The 18065-nt window shown below is 39.1% G+C and overlaps 1 protein-coding gene across 1 annotated transcript in view; it reads left to right on the forward strand.

The window, feature by feature from the left end:
• LOC127583300 (low-density lipoprotein receptor-related protein 1-like) overlaps window positions 1–18065 on the forward strand; it is a 1307163-nt gene that overhangs the window by 1274001 nt on the left and 15097 nt on the right. The window contains exons 83-85 of the mRNA XM_052039177.1: window positions 170–331; window positions 4923–5097; window positions 9320–9424. Coding sequence (XP_051895137.1) covers window positions 170–331; window positions 4923–5097; window positions 9320–9424 — 442 coding nt within the window. The remainder of the gene's footprint in view (window positions 1–169; window positions 332–4922; window positions 5098–9319; window positions 9425–18065) is intronic.

The following is an 18065-nucleotide window of genomic DNA, read 5'->3' on the forward strand; positions in this document are numbered from 1 at the left end:
CAAAAGTTGTAATGAGGTAGGGGTGTCAGTATTAATCCTAGTGCTTGCTGAACTGTTTCAGCTATACTCAGATTCAGCTTTGTAGATTTACTCCCAATACATGCATTAAGTGATTGTACAGTTGTTAAAGTCTTTCTGCTTTTCATCTGTTTCTTTCCAATCTGTTTAGGAAAACCAGCCTGCCGCTGTCCTATAGGATTCACTGGTCCAACCTGTCGACAAAGGGTTTGTGACAGTTTCTGCCTCAATGAAGGGATTTGTGACGTCAACACAGGAAATCAACCTTTTTGTTACTGCCCATCAGACTTTACAGGAGACAGGTGTCAATACAGTGAGTTTTATGACTGTGGTCTTCACTAGAAAAAGCTTTCATTGTCTCTAATGAAGGAACTGGAGTGAAAAATAGAAACATAGCTGAATAGCTAGTGAAGGAGTAGGATTTAAATCAGTGGATATAACATGGGAAGATGAATAACAATGTGGGCTCAAATTGTGAGCAATGGAAGCAAAATACTGAAATATAGTGAATAAGTTCAAAGCAAATATTGAGTTCACTCTGCTAATTGTGGACATATACAATTAGTAGACAAGATGACTTCTAGATTAAGGTTGTGTGAAGAGAAGACAATTAAAACTGGATGATTAGTATGTTTTTGGTTCAAAGAACTTCCATTGAATTTGAAGTAAGGGGATTAAAATGTTTGCACAAAATAAAAACAATGTATTTAGAATTTAAAAGTAAAAGGCAATAATGCTAAAAATCTGACATCAAATTAAAATATGTTGCAATTCTTACAATTTGGTTAATATCTGAAGAGGGATAAGTAATGTTTTGGCAGAATTTTCTATCTGAATTTTCATCATCAAGCAGGAGAAAATTCTTCAAAGGGCCAGGTAAAACAATGAAAAGTACAGGTTGAGGTCAATCAGACAAACAGCTTTTATAATTAGAGTTAGCAACGTGAATAGTTGCAGATGACATTTTAAATACTGAAAATATGAGTGCGGTACCATACCTTATGCAAGTGTCATTTCAATCAGTTGAAGACATGAGGACACAGGCTATTCCCAGGTAACGAACAGGTTCTGTTGGTCAATTTTGTCCATAAGTCAGAAAGTACACAAAAATCATTTGATGTAGTAACCAAATCTCCACAGTATCATACTGAAAGCCACCAAAATTACATAAGACTGATAAGAAATATCAATTACTAAAAGTGGATAGAGAGAGGAAACTAGTTCTGCCTTTCATGTGAACAAACATCGGACTTTTGAATTTAATAATATTATGGGAGCTCATTCATTTCATATGTAGAAAAGTGAAAACTGATATCATTTCAGATTTATCCATCCACCAGAACTAAATCTCCACAGCCTGAGTAATGTGAGTGCACACACATAACTTAATTTGGACTGTGATCACAGACTTAAACTTTATGATTAACCACCTTCCCAACCACTGCATTGTTACAGAACAAGACATTATGGGCAACATCATGTCAAAAATCTAACAAGTGACTTTGCTCATTGCCTTTTCATTTTTCCACTTCCTTCCAAGAGTTCACTCTTCCTCATGCAGTTTATTTTAATGCCTCATTTCCCTGCTGCCAATAAACTTATCTCAAGAATTCTACCATTTGCTTACTTAAACATCTTCTATTCCATGCTTTCAAATTGCAGTAAAAATCAAATTATTCCTGGCCTTTAACTTGATCCTTCCATAACCATTGTTATCATCTTCCTGACCAGATATTCTTATCTTCAACCCTTTTGTTTCTCCAATTGCACACAACCGTTAACTGGCTTCCAGCTATGACAATGATATGCATTACACTGCCTGCAATATCTTTTCCTGTTCTGTTCATTTAATTGGAGACACAAGAGATTCTGCAGATGCTGGAATCTGGACCAACACACATACAATGCTGGAGGAACTCAGCAGGTCAGGCAGCATCTATGGAGGGAAATAAACAGTCAACATTTCGAGTCTCGACCTGAAATATTGACTATTTATTTCCCTCCATAGATGCTGCCTGACCTGCTGAGTTCCTCCAGAATTTTGTGTGTGTTGTTCATGTAATTAATTTGTTATAAAAGTCAGCCTTCCACCTTTGCCCACCACCAAATTACTCCATATTCACAGAGTACTCTTCAGCTGCATCCTCCACAAGAATTTCCTTTGCTTTCACATCTGCAACCACAGTGGACAGGGCTGCCTCTTTACCTCTTCTTCATCCATAGCTGTCACTGCCTTATCAAAATACCTATCCAACAGGAGGGTGCAGAATTTCCATGACATCTTCCAGTTTGGATATGCAAAACTGAAACCATTTTTTGTCAACAATTGCTCTTGGTATCGAAAGTTTGAAGTCTAACTTGTGAGTTTAACATAAAGCGGAATTCAGGCATAATAACATTGTCCTCACTCTCATCCACTGAAAGAACTACAACCCTGTCATCCTAGGCCTCACCAAGATGCGCAGATGTTATGAATTTCCATCAGTCAACTGAACGTTTTGACATCGTGGTCATACTTCTTCCTATCTCCAGTCATCGATGATCCTCCAACACAAGCTTTGCCTCTCATTCCTATTCCTTTTGCTTCTACAGATATTATTCCATAGCTTGGTATTTCAGTCCTCTTTTCCTTGACTTCAAGAATCCTTTTCTTTACCCATGTTTTCAGTCTGTTCTGTCCCTCCTCCTTTACTCCAGCCTGCTCAGTATCTGCTCACTGGGTATTATATAAAACAGTCAGAGATATTTCTATTTATAACCAAGTACAATAGTCATGCCAGTGCTTGATGTTTCTGGAGAAGGTCACCATGTCTTGATTGGGACTCGAGATTGGAAATAATTTCTCTCCTTCTAAAATAGTTGGGCTATATTATTGTTTAAGAGTATGGTTTCATTAATATATGGTTAGGATAAGACTGAATTTTATTTTTAAAAAATCAAATGCTCTAAGATAGCTGAATTGAGCTGACTCCAATGTTTTTTTATTCCTGAAGATTGTTATGATAACTCATTTCTTTCTGATTATCTTTATATCATTACAACATTGAATTGTGTAATAACAAACTTAAATTATTTTATTCAATAATCACATGAATATATCTATTATCAGTCAATATTTATTTCAATCGAATAACATTCATCAGCTGACATTTCCCTTTCAACAATACTACTGCTTTCTAATATTGCATGATAGAGGACTTCTCCCTCATCTGGCATGTAATATTGTGAATTAATTAGAATCATTGTAAATTTATTACATGGAGGTCATTTGGTCAATTTCATCTGCGTCAATCGATAAAGAATTGTGCAATCAGATCCACTTTTTCCAGCACTTGATCTTTAGCTTTGCTTTTCAACTACACATCCAGGCACTTATTAAAATGTGGTCAGGGATCTGCTTCTACCGCCCTCTCAGGTAGTGAGTTCCAGTCCCTGATTAATCTTTCACTGAAGATGTCCTCTCCTCCTCATCATCATTACCCCTGCCCTCCCCTTCAAGCATATCACTGAATTTTTTCTTCTATCTGCTTGTAACCTTTTCCTTTGACAGAGCTCAAATTAGAGTGTTTCGGAAATCTGGTGTCAGAAATGTGAACAGTGTGGCCTGCCCAATGCAGCTGACTGGGTGTAATTAAGATCTTGATGCTCTGGATATGTTGGCCTGGTAAATGATACTAATATTGGTCTGCTTATCCTTCCATTGAATTTGAAGAATTGATGTATTTTTCCATTGCATTGAGCAACCTGCTATAGGTAGTCCAGGTCTCAGAACCAAACAGGAGTGTAGGGATCATTGCTGCCTAGTAGACCATGAGTATTGTACCAGGTCAGAGGTTTTGATCTTCATATACCTTTTTCTGAATCAACTAATGGCTACGCTAATGCCTTGAAAGCAGTGGTGAATTTCATCATCAATATCTGCCTTTGCCAAGAGGTGCCTCCAAGATATGGAAAGTGTTCCAAATTTTTGCTCTGAAAATTTTTGTTGGAGGGCAAGGTTGGTTTGCAAAGGACCTTGGACTTGTGGATCTCGAGTGTAAGGACCATCCTTTTGTATATTTCACTGAATGAATCAACAATGACTTGGGACATTGTTTGCATGCCATACTCTACCCTCAGCCTCCATTGTTTCAGTGAAAACTGCCACAGCCTGTACAATTTTTCTCCATAGCTAACATTTTTTGGTCCTGGCAAAATCCTAATAAATCTTCTCTGCATTCACTCCAGTGCCATAATATTTTTCCTGTAATGTGGTGACTGGAACTGTACACACTACCCAAGCTGTGACCTATCACGTACTGGATACAGTTTTAACATTAGTCTCCTTGATCTTATACTCTGCACATTGGCTAGCAAAGAAAACCATCCTGTATGCCTTCTTGAACTTCCTTATCGACATGTCCTGCTGGTTTAAAGTTCCATGGACACACATACTCCAGAGTCCTTCTGTGCCTCCACACTTCTCAATATCTGCCCATTTATTGTACATTCTCTTAACCTATTGCAACTTCCCAAATATAATAATCCATTTTAAAATGATACATGACCTGAATTTTGAGTCCACCTTTCTTTCAATCAAATTAATCAGTGATTGAGGTTACATATTTATCACAGAGGAAATCATACTAAGGTAACAGTGAGTGAAGGCAATGACATAGATTGAATCAGCTGTAATCTCTAAGTGAAATGCACTTGCATTATTTTTGCAATAAGCTCCGACACACTATGCCTTATTATTAGGAAAATTCCTGCCTATGCTTTTAAATATTAGCATTCTCTAACTTTAAGGAATCAAATACCCTTGAAGAATGATTTTCTTCAATGAAAATATTTACAATTGACATCATCAACATCTGAATTATTATCGTAAATCAATTTAACAATTACATTTCATTGGTTTCTAGATATGTGCTATAACTACTGCATGAATTTCGGAACCTGCAGGATAAACAACGATGGTAGTGCTCACTGCATTTGCTTGCCACAATTTGATGGGCCAAAATGTGAAGTGGATAAATGTACAGTATGTCACGGTGGACAATGTGTTGTGGACAAAGAGACCGGACAGGTAGCCTGCAAGTAAGTAAACTTCTGCTAAATATTGAAATTCATTGTTATGAAATAAAGGAGCAACCCATTTACTATAGCCAGTGCTATTGGATGCCTGCAACTGATCTCCACCCATTTTCTGCAAGCTGCGTGCTAGATTGAAATGACTTTCATTTAGATTATCAGCCTGCCTTTTTTTTCATATTCAGGGCAAATTACATATTTTGGCTGGAATGTTTCTTTAATTTTATCACTATTTAAATTATCATCAAATTCATTTCTGGTAATATTGTGCTTATAAGTTCATTAATTGTCTATTTTATTAACCACAGGACAAGGGCACAAAAATATTTTTGTCTTGCACCACCTAGCTTCTTTGCAGAAATTCATAATATATGTCTCAAAAAAATTGCTAATGAATACAACTTATCAAAAAGTGCAAGCTTTTAATTTTTTGTCCTCTGGATGTGCATTTTTTTTGTCTTCTGGATGTGGATGTACTGATTTATTGTTCATCTTGATGATGAGCAATAAAGGAATTGACATATATGTCCATGTTGAGATGTTGTGTGATTTTGTTGTAGATAATAGTGGTCACATGGGCTGGTTATCTTTGTCCTTCAAATTGTTGGCTACCAGGCTTGGTGGCAGCAAAAAAATTATTGTACTGTTATAGTTCATCCTGTAGGTCAAAAACACTGAAGTTAAGGTGTGACATTGGGAGATGGAGCAGATGTTTAAACAAGTTGATTAAGCACCAGTCAAGCAAATTGCTTTGTTCTGGATTGTGTTGAGCTGTTTGGGTGCTCTTCTAGATTCATCCATCTAGGCAAGCGGAATGTAATCTATCTTGCTTGGCTTGTGCATTTTACAAAATAGGATTTGGGAAATCAAGAGATGAGCCACATGTTGCAACATTTCCAGCCTCTAACCTGGTCTGGTGGGCACTGCATTTAGGTTTCAGAACAATAGATCCCCAAGGCATTGATGCTTGAAGATTCTAAGATAATAATTCCATTTAATATCAAGGAGCAATGGGTAAGGCCCTCTCATGTTAGATGTTATCATTGGCTGTTTTTTTTTATTATTCCAAAATAAACTCTATTCATCATAAAAAAAACAAACTATATACTACAATAAAACAGTGCAAACCTTTACATTCATATATAGATCAATTATTAGTGTTACCTTTTTATATAAAAAAAGCACAGCACCGATGCCACTCATGTGGCTCCCTGTGGTGCTACCCCAATCCCATATTTACGATATTTAAGGGTCTTCCTCACCTGACCATGCCCCTCCCTCTCCAGTGGCAGAAGAACCCTAAACTGTAGTCCTTCCCCACCGAGCCCTTGTGTTGGCTGCACCCAGCTTCAGTGCCTCCCTCAGCACGTACTCCTGCAGCCTGGAATGTGCCAGTCAGCAGCATTCCCCTATGGACATCTCAGTGCTGGAAGACCAACAAGTTTCAGGCAGACCAAAGGGCATCTTTCACTGAGTTGATGACCTTCCAACAGCAGTTGATGTCCATCTCCGTGTGTGTCCCCAGGAATAGCCATAGATCAGAGAATCATCTGTTACACAGCTGCTGGGGATGAAACATGACAAGGACCCTTGCATCTTTTTCCACACCCTTCTTACGAACCCACAGCCCGCAAAGAGGTGGGCGACCGTCTCATCCCCAGCGCAATCCTCCCGGGGGCAGTGCACACTGGGAGTGATGTTTTGACCATGCAGGAAGGATCTGACTGGGAGGGCCCCTCTCACCACCAGCCAAGCGAGGTCTTGGTGCTTGTTGGTGAGTTCTGGCGATGAGGCAATCTGCCAGATGGTCTGGACAGTCTGCTCAGGGAACCACCCCACAGTATCCACCGAGTCCTTCTCCTGCAGTGTCTGCAGGATGTTCTGGGCTGATCACTGCCTGATGGACTTGTGGTCAAAGGTGTTGGTCTGGAAGAACTTTTCCATGAAGGACAGGTAGTGCGGCAGCATTCAGCTGACTGGGATGTTGCATGGTAATGGGGCCAGGCCCATCCTTTGCAGCCCCAGGGACAGGTAGAACCTCGGCACGTCATTGGCTGTTGCTTGAGTGATGTGACTGTTACTTGTCACTTATGAGCCCAACCTTTTACTTTGTCCAGGTCTTGGTGCATGCAGGCTGATACAGCTTTGTTATTTAAGTGATACTAAATGGTGCTCAGTGACATTCAGGAAACCATGAACAGCCTAAGTTCTCACCTAATAGTGATGGAAAGGTTATTGTTGAAGTAACTTGGGCTTTGGATACTGTTTTGAGGAATTGCTGCATTGAAATCCTGGGGTGAGATGACAATCCTACAACTAAACAAAACCATAATATGAAAACAGAAACAGAAAATGGAGGAAACACTCAATAGGTCAGGCTGCATTTGTGAGAAGAGAAACAGAGTTGCTGTTTCTAGTTGAAGACCTTCTGTTGGAGCTACCAAAATCATATTCTTTTGTGGAGCACCTTCTTCAAGATTCCCATTAAATTTAGTTTTACCAGGACTCCGTGATATGGATTAGTCAATGCTATCTTAATGTTTCACCCATGGGTTCTACTGTATCTCTGGTTATACCCGTTCAGTTGCAGTTGTGTAACAGTGACAATGTAACTTTTGTGTAACTTGTACGATGCATGCCATAGTGCTCACTATGTCTGAACTCATACCCAGTAATTCAAGCCCCATCAATTTGTGTTGAATACAAATGAGTAATGTGGAACATTCTGAAATTAAAGAAATAATATTGCCACCATTGAGATCCACTTAATCTAATTAAAATTCACACTGGGTAAAACAATAGAACTGTTAAATTATCCTGTAAAGTATTAGCATGTGAATACCCAGCCTGCTTGAATGAAGCTCATGCCTCCTACTATAATGAATTTGTCAGATTAAATGTGCCTTTAAAAAATAGACAAGAGAATATAAATGAATATCTTACATATTTAAAAATAGTATCATATAACATTATGTCAGGGCAACCAAGCTCACAGCTATAATACTGTATACAAATAGGTTATAATCACAATTACTAATATAAATTAAAGAAAATAATTTAAATAGAATTTCTGCAAAATGGCTCTGTCCATGGAAGTCTAAGATTGGAAAGCTGTGGCTTTTTGGAAGGATAGCAAGCTTAGAAAAATAAGACTCATTGTTTCAAAAAACAAACAAGAAGTTATATTGGGCCAGATCACACTGATGGTTACATTTTGCACCTGATTGGATCCATAATAGCATATTTGATTTGTTTGAACATGCTTTGTTTCAAATGAGATTCTCTGTTTTTTTCAGCCATGGAAATGCTCCTAGAATGATGCTAATCAGTCCATTTATCATGTTTATCCATATACAAAGTAGTTTATCCATGCCATGGAAATATTAACATTGTGCCAATTCATAGTCGCTCCGCACTATTCCTGTGGCCAACTAACCTTTTGTGACCCTGTGGAACAAATCAAGCTTTAGGCATCACTATTTTGAGAAGGAGTTATTCATGAACAAGCAATTAGGCTCAGGTGGATGTCCTTGAGGCCCTCTCCTTGGACCATTCTGATGGTCTTTTGACAACTTCCCAGTCAAATGGACAAAGTAATGCTAAATATACCAGAGTCGATCAGAGATGATGTAAAGCTAAGAGGCCTAAGGTGAAGTGTATCCAGCACCTGATCTCACATGACTGAGCTCTGTCCCAGACAGAATGTCACGTCCAGCCGTCAAACAGGAGTTCAGACACACCAGCATCTGACCGCCAGTGCATCTTGAATTCTGCATGAATAAGTGCAGAAGTCAGGAACATGCTGAGTCATGATGAATGTCTTGCCATTGGGCCTTGACCAATCAGCCAGCAAAAGCAAAGCAAATTTCAGCCCAGTGTTCTCATTTAGCCTCAAGCTTTGAAACCAGGATACTAAACTCCTATTTGAAAAGTCCAGCAACAGCAGTAACAATTTGTTTTAGAGAAGTCCTATCTGAAGCAAAAAGTCTTAGAATCATTCGTAGTGCAACACTTGTAACTGGTACATTATGCTGTACAAACTGACAATTCAACTTCATACCATTGATTTACTTTTCATCATAGTGAAACTATTGTTCACTCCAATGGAAAAAAAATCTATCTCAATTTCACGTGCAGCAGAGCATTCCAATGAATATTTACAGGTGCCTGTAATTAGGGTTCTTGTAGCATAATCTGGAATGACATTAGTCTCACTTTGTTGATACAGTTGCACAAATGGAAGAATTGCATCCAGCTGCCTGTCTTGTGATGGATACTGTTACAATGGTGGCACTTGCCAGCTGGGCCCACTCTCTGAAATGCCCACATGTGTGTAAGTGTATACTCTGTACTTTACACCTATAATAGACATAGCTCTTTCGAACACCTTTGTATCTTAGGATGAGTTGAATGTGCCGATGAATACTTTCAGTTCACTTTACTTTTAATGCAGGGGAAAATATTTACCTCTCAAAATGAAGGCAATAGAGGAATTTTATTTTATAAAATATATATTTCAAAACATGGGGATATTTTGGGTCAGTTGTAGACATTCACATGTTTGCCTGCAGAACAAGATTTACCTAAGCTCAATACAACTTAGTTCAGTGTATAAGCACCTGAGGTTTGGGAATGAGTTGTTTGATGTAATATTAATTCCCATATTAGTAGAGCAACCAGACCAGATAATTTAGCAAAAATATAGAAGATGGAGTTTCAATAACCTGTGGGATGTGGTCTGATAAGTACTTAAGTATGTCCACTGAATATATCGGTGCTGACTCTATTCAAATTCATAAAATCAAAGAACCTTGTTTTTACCTGATGGTTAGGGTGATACCCAAGATGATGAACAGTGATTGACTCCGAGCAGAGTGGAAGATCCTGTATGCCCCAGGAAACATCTTTCAGATTAACCCATTTTAAATTCTGCTTCCTCTTCTTTACACCAGGCCACAATCCCAATGTTCTTCCCAAGTGGACAGGTCTTCTTCTATTTCACAGAATCATACAGCATAGAAACAGGCCATTCTGTATTAACCCCATCACCCAGCACTTGAACCATAGGTTCAGGTTTATGTTAAGGAGGGAGAAATTCAGAGGGATATGAAGGGGAACCACCTTCATCCAGAAAGTGGTAAGTACCTAGAATGCACTACCTGAGATCTGATGTGGAGAAAAATTTCCTGGAGTCTACCCTATCTGTACCCCTCATAGTATTAGATACCTAAATCATGTACCCTTTTACACTCCCCTGCTTATGGGAGAGAAGAGTTAACTTCTCCAGTCTCTCCTCGTAACTAAACTGCTCCATCCCAGGCAACATCACGGTGAGTCTCTTCTGCACCTTCTCCGGCACTATCATATCTTTCTGATAGCATTGTGACCAGAACTGCATGCTGTGCTTCAGCTGACATCTGACCAATGTTTTATAAAGTTGGAGCAAAACATCCCTACTTCCGTATTCAGTGCCTTCACTAATGAACCCCTTCATCCTGTATGCCTTCCAAATCGCATTTTCTAAATGGTTTGCCACCTTCACGGATCTATAGACTTGTACTCCAAGGTCTCTCTGTTCCTCAGTACTCCCTAGGACCCTACCTTTCATGGTGTATGTCCCAGCCTCATCAATGCTCCCAAACTGCATCACCTCACTTTTGTCTGGATTAAACTCCATCTGCCATCTTTCATCCCATTTCACCAAAACATCGATATCTCTTTGCAGCCTAAGACTACCTTACAGACTATCAACAACTCTGCCAATCATCGTGACATCTGTGAACTGACTAATTGTGCCTTCCACATTCATATCCAAGTCATTCCTATATATTACAAACAAGGGTCCCAGCACTGATCCTCATGGGACACCACTAGTCACAGGCATTCAATCACAAAAACATCCCTCTACCATCAGCCTCTGTCTCCTATTGCCAAGCCAATTTTGGATCCAGTTTGCCAACTTGACCTGAATCCCATGGGCCCTAACCTTTTAAACAGTCTTCTGTGTGGGACCTTGTCAAAGGCTTTACTAAAATCCATGTAAATCATGACTACTGCCATGCCTCCATTGATACACTTGGTTACCTCTTCAAAGCATTTGCTCAATTTGGTCAGGCAAAATTGGACCTTGACAAAGCCATGTTGGCTGCCTCTGATTAGTCCCAAGTGATCATTACTCTTCTCCCTCAGAGTTATTTCCATTATACTCCCTACCACTGATGTTAGGCTCACAGGTCGATAGTTACCAGGCTTTTCTCTGCCACCTTTCTTGAAAAGGGGGACCACATTTGCTGCCCTCCAATCATCTGGTACCTCACTCATAACCAATGAAAATCTCAGCCAGAACCCTAGCAATCTCTTCACTTGCCTTCTGTAGCAGTCGGGGATAAATCCCATCCGGTCTTAGGGATTTGTCCATCTTTAAGCCTTCCAAGGCATCAAGTACTTCTGCTTTATTTGATAGGTAGTCATGTCAGGTGAATTTTTCACAGTCTATGCCAAGCCCCTTGGGCCAAGAAAACAAATTCCCAACACAGGCACCTCCTGCCGTCTCTTTCAGCAGAGGTCTTAACTTGGGATAACCTCTAACTTCAGAGTACCATTCCAGAAAATTAGATATGTTGCCAAGATATTACAAGATAGGAAGTTATCACCAGTCATGTGCATTCTTAATCATGGCTGCATATTGTACTGCAGTTCTGGAATTTGGTTCCATTCACCTTGTTCATAAAAGACAAAATAGTGCCAAATCATAAAAATGCTATTTCTTATGGCACAAATTACATCACTGGAATTTGAATGACTTTGTCACGTTGTATGTTAATAAAAATTTAAAATACAATTAGTTTAGCAACTCTATTGATTCCCCTTTAAGCCAGATAGTAGTAACCTGATCAAACGTCTTTGCCACTATTGCCATTTTATTTTTTTAATGTTTAAACTTGTCCCTATTGCAAACTTTAGAACTGTAAATTAAAGTTTGTGTCTCTTTCCCATAATTTTTAGCACATCATTCACGCAGAGTGACAGAGGTAAAGGGATTAAATGCTAAACCACATTTATCAGTGAAAACGTAAATTGCCTTTTCCACAGGGAAAGACAGTGAAATATACAATAAATGATAGAAAAGAATGAGCCACAAGGCTATAACCAAATGGATTTCATATTCATAAAGCATAGTCCAATGGTTCGGTGCTCCCTTTATGTAATGGATCTGCTTCCAGTGGATTTAATGGTGTAATAAATTATGATCGCTGGTGATATCCTCAGCTCAGAATGGAACCCCCACTGCATCAACCACAGCAGAAAAACAAAGGTGAATGTAAAAGCTTTTACATGTACAACTGGTTTGTCTACTTGTGGGCAAAAGTTTGTTCTACTCACACAGTTATTTCTGTCTATTTCAATTTGAAATGTTTCCCTGAGGATTTACAGTGCAGTGCAGTGAATAAGTGTTACATGTTGTAGAAGTGTGATACTTTAAATAGGATTCCATTTTCTTTAAGAATGTCTGAACGTGGCTCACTACAGGCCATGAAGGATTTGATTTTTTGACCATCATTCACAGCACAGTGGGATTTTATCTTATTGACAAGTGGTAGGTGGCTGGGGTGGTGCTAAATCTTTAATTAGGCATGAGCAGGATAATTGCAATTTTTACGATACACCATTCAACTGCTGTAATCACTAGAACTCATTTTGATACCTATTAATAAGAACATGGGAAATAAGAGCGGCAGTAGGTTATATGATCCCTCAGCTTGCTCCACTAATCAAAAGATTGTTGTTGTTCCAGCATAGCCTGAACTTCACTGTCTTGCCTGTTCATTGGAATCCTTAAATCCTGGAATCCAAAACTTTCTCTAGAAGTTTCAATGCAGCCACTTAGTTGTGGTTAAACCCACTGGGAACAGATGGAGGAAGAGAAGTATTTATTCAAGAACTAATTAACATGGGGGATAACTTAAATGGGAACAAAAAGCCACACTTGTAAGAACAATTGCAATGATTTTTTGAAACTGAATGGGATATGCCAACATTTCACAGTGATAGACATCTTTTATAAGAGGAATAGCAGAGAAATAAAAACATGAAAATATTTGAAAAGATTTTGAAGGAGAAAATAAAAACAAGACAATTTGAATATTTATTTATTAAAGACTCAATTTTTTTATTTCAGAAATTCATGAATCTTTGAATTTTTCAAGACAGTAGCAGAAAGAAACTTGCGAAGCCACAGGGTAAAAGGTTAGCAGAGGTAGATGGGAACACAGGGTTGAGGTTGCAATCAGATCAGCCAAAATCTTATTAAATGGTAGAGAAGCTAAATGGCCTACTCATGCTGCTGCTATGAATGTTTGTATGTTCACAGTTGAATAGCTAATTGGAGAACCTTTGCAATTCCCCTTGAAAAATATGTTTGATTCAATCCTCACCACTTTACAGACAATAATGTCCCTTGCTTTGGAGGAAATAGAGTCATAGAGCACAGAAACAGGCCCTTCAGCCCAATTGGTCCATGCCAACCAAGATTCCCATCTAAACTAATTCCATTTGCCCACAATGCTCTTGTATCTTTTGCCCAAAGTCCTTTTTTTCTCTGTTTTGATACCATATAGGAAATATTATCAAAATCAATATCTTAATTGAATTTGGAACTGTGTCTGTGGAATATTTTCAAATTAAATCGTTTTACCCATGGACAGGAGAGACTTCAAACTTCTTTGAATTAAGTGCAATCTTTGTATCAAAAATGCACGTGGTATTCCTTGTTATAGCATTGGATTTTAATTTATTTTTGGCTTTTACCTGAAAATTTTGCAGATTTTGGAACTCTCTGCCATATTTTTCTGAGGTACATATCAGTTACAACTGAGCTTTTTCTGTTCATTGTTTTCATAAATTGAGTGCTGGGAGATTTTACAATTTGAGCTTAAACTTTGTGAACCCCTTTGCAATTATGAGCTTTTAGTATAGTGCCCTTAAGAAAAATACTTGCAGTCATGAAGAAACTCTCTGCCCCAGGACATTTTAAACAACCACTCTATCAATGAATTACTTTTCAATTTCAGCCACAGTTGTTCAAACACAACAGCCAATTTGTGCACATCATGGTGTCATAAGTAGAATTAAGGTTACAGATCACTTAGTTTTGGTGATATTTATTGAGGGATAAATGTTGGTTGAAGTACCAAAGACTTCTCTTCCTCAGTAGGTCTATGAGATTTTTAAAATCCATCTGATGGGTAGATAGGACCTTTAACATCTCAGAAATAGAGCACCTTTGTTTATATCAAGAACAGAGAATGCTGAAAGCACTCAGCAGGTCAAACAGCATGCATTAGTGAGAAAAACAGAATGGATGTTTCAGGTCAAGAATCATTCATCAGAACTGGCAAGTGAGAAGTCGAACATTTTTTTTCAGTTGCAAGGAGATGGGGAGAACAGAGGGAAAGACTGACAGGGTGCAGACTGAAGTTATACAAGTAAAAATTACTTTTAAAAAAGTGGCAGTTGGAGACAGAAGAGAAAAAGGGAACACATTAGAAAGGAAAACTACAGCCACATCTGTGAAGAGACAAAAGTGGGTTATATGAAATTATTGAAGTCATTATTAGGTCCCTAGGGCTACAATGTACTCAGATGGAAGGGTCTCTTGAAGAACATTAAGGTGTATAAATCCCCAGGGCCTGATGGGACCTATCCCAGGTGATTGAGAGAGGCAAGAGAGGAGATTGCTCGGGCTTTGACGGTCATCAAAGGATACAGCAGATTATAGATCAGTACAGTTAAGAGTGGAGAAATGGCAGATGGAGTTTAATCCAGGCAAATGTGAGGTTTTGCACTTTGAGAGGTCAAATGTAAGGGGAAAGTATACAGTCAATGGCAGGACCCTTTACAGCATTGATCCACAGAGGTATCTTGAGGTCCAAGTGTACAGCTCCCTGAAAGTGACAACACAAATAGATAGAGTGGTAAAGAAGGTGTATGGCATACTTACCTTAGAGTATAAGAGTCAGGAAGCCATGTTGCAGTTGTATAAAACTTTGGTTTGGCTACACTTGGAGTATTGCGTACAATTCTGGTTTGGAGGATGTGAAGGCTTTGGAGAGGGTTCAGGAGAGATTTACCAGGACGCTGCCCGGATTATTAACTATAAGGTTAGACAAGCGGGTTGTTTTCTCTGGGGCATCAGAGGCTGAGTAGAGACCTGATAGAAGTTTATAAAATTATGAGAGGCATAGATAGGGTAGGTAGCCAGAATCTTTTTCCCAGGGTAGAAATGTCAAATATGAGAAGACATAGCTTTAAGGTGAGAGAGGAAGTGTTTAAAGGGGAAATGTTTAAAGGGGATGTTTGGGGAAAGTTTTTATTTTCAGAGAGTGGTGGGTGCCTGGAATGGGCTGCCAGGGGTGGTAGTGGAAGCAAATGTGACAGTGGCAGTCGAGAGGTTTTTAGATAGGCACATGAATATGCAGGGAATGGAGGGATATGGATCATGTGCATTTCTCCAATGTAAGGAAATCAAATTGTGAGCACCGAATACAATGCACTGATTGGAAGAAGGGCAAGTGAATTTCTGCTTCAACTGAAAAGACTGTCTGAGTCCCTGGATGATGGGAAGGAAAGAGGTAAAACAGAAAATGCTGCATCTTCAGTGGTTGCAGGGGAAAGTATGATGAGAAGAGGAGTGGTTGGCAGCAATGGAAGATTAAACCAGGGAGTCATGGAAGGAATGGGGAGATACCACTCTTCCATCTCTATCATTTCATCATAATCCCAGGCTATGTCGCTGACAAGAGAGACCCATGAGAGGTGACAGTCTAGTAGAGTATGGGTAGCAGGAAATAACCCTTTGAGTCCTTAACGTTGATTCCAGGCCCCATGAAGTCTCCTGACATCAGGTCAAACACAAGCAAAAATACTTCCTCCCAATTACCTCCCTTAACCAATGAATCAGTGCCCTTCCGCTTGGAAGAAGCCATAAGAAAAGTATCGACACAACATGTCTTCTGTATCGTGGATTTCAATGCCCATCATCACGGATAGCTCATTAACACCATCATTGATTGAGCTCATTGAACTCTGAGGGACACGGCTGCCAGAATGACCCTGTGGCAGGAGGTGTGCTAACCAACACTAGGGATAAGCCTACTTGAACACATCCTCACCATTCCATATGTGCAGATGCATTTGTCCATGATGGCATTGGATAGGAGTCATAGAATCTTACGACATGGAAGCAGGCGCTTCAACCCACTGTATCCATGCTGGCTATCAGGTACCTATCTAGACTGCTCCTATTTTCTAGCTCTCAGCCCATAGCTTTCAACATGAGAGAAAGACCTTTGTGCAGTAATTGAGTCATGAGTCATAGGCAATTGAATTTTCCAGGGATATTCCATCACAATGAATATTTGTTAGCCTGTCCTGTATCGTTCAAGTAATGCATGTTTCCAGCTGCTGAAGGATTTCTCACCTGATAATTCACAGACAGTGCAAAGTTGCCATCCTGCCAGTATTTCAATTTACAGTCACTGGTACTGCAATTCCTTTGCTGATTTTCAGGAGTTATCCAATATAACCTACATTATGTCATGTTTCTGCAGTTATTTTGTTCACCTTCAGAAACCTCCATTGATATTACAACTTAAGCATGAAAGTCAGCAAAGAACAGCAGGTACAATACTGCTTTTCAATTTAGTTGTGAATGGCACAACTTAAACCATTGGTTTAGTTTGTACATTTTTAAAATAGGAAGTAAAACTGTAACGCAAAGTTAACTACTATTTATTTTTCCTTATTAAATCTACCTTCCATTGTATAATTGAAAAAGTTTCCACTTTTGTAATCATGGTTAACCAGACATATGCAGTGCTTGCCTCATCCTTTCAACACTGTTACATGATTTTCATCCTTTGCTTTTTTTTTGCCTCATCCATGTGCATCACAATTAAAGCATGTCGCTTTTCCAACCACTTAGCTCCTTCTCAAAATACCTTTAAACAAAGGTAAAATTCAAAGGCAAGTATCACTTCTTGCTTTGGATTCATTTCAGAGATATGCAGCAGGTGAGAGCAGGATGACTGTGAGTGTAGCTGGAAATAGTTTAATCTTCAAGAAATGCCAAATGGATTACAAAATGCACATTTTAATTTGGGACAGTGTATCATTCTTGTCTTGGAGTCAGAAAGTTCTACTCCAGCAACTCAAACACACAAACTAGCCTAACACTCTGGTGCAGTGCTGAGGGAGTGCTACTATCAAAGATGCACTCTTTCAGATAAGTTGTTAAATTTCAGCCCTCTCTGCTGTCTCAGGTGAACATAAAATATATCACGCCATTAATTTGAAGAGCAGCATTGTTATACCACTAATGGCCAATATTGATCCTTTATTCAATGTCACTGAAACTAACTAACATGTCAATTTTGTGGCTTAATGTGATGCTCAACCCATTATTACACTTGAGAATGAAGGTATTATTTGTGATCAGCCTTACATGTGTAAATGCACACAAACCCCACCTTTGTAGAATAGTGGTAGAAATCAAGTAGGGCACAAATTGTGAAGCAAGTGTGGTGATGGGGTGGGAAGCATGAGGCATGCAGACAGAGTCATAAAGGGAAGGGAAAACATTGGGGAAATGGGGTACTGGTGGTTACATCTTGCAGCCAGGTGGTGGTGAGAGAGGTGGATCAGACATACAATGAGGTGACAGTCCATGCTGGGCAAGGCAGTGCAAGGTTGAAAAAATCATCAGGAGCCCTACTGCAGCTTCAAACTCCTTGGCAGCAGACCAGATAAGCCTGTCCCCCTTTACTAATGTTGAAGCAGGATTCAATTCTCCATTTTATGGAAGACCCAGAAATCTTCAAGCATGTGCAACCTGGGCATTAAGGACAGAATTGTGTTTTAGGTTAGATTCTTTCATGTACCACACTAGAATGCTGCACAATAGAAAGAACTTCTTG

The sequence above is a fragment of the Pristis pectinata genome, chromosome 1 (assembly GCF_009764475.1).
Source record: "Pristis pectinata isolate sPriPec2 chromosome 1, sPriPec2.1.pri, whole genome shotgun sequence".
Taxonomy (NCBI): domain Eukaryota; kingdom Metazoa; phylum Chordata; class Chondrichthyes; order Rhinopristiformes; family Pristidae; genus Pristis; species Pristis pectinata.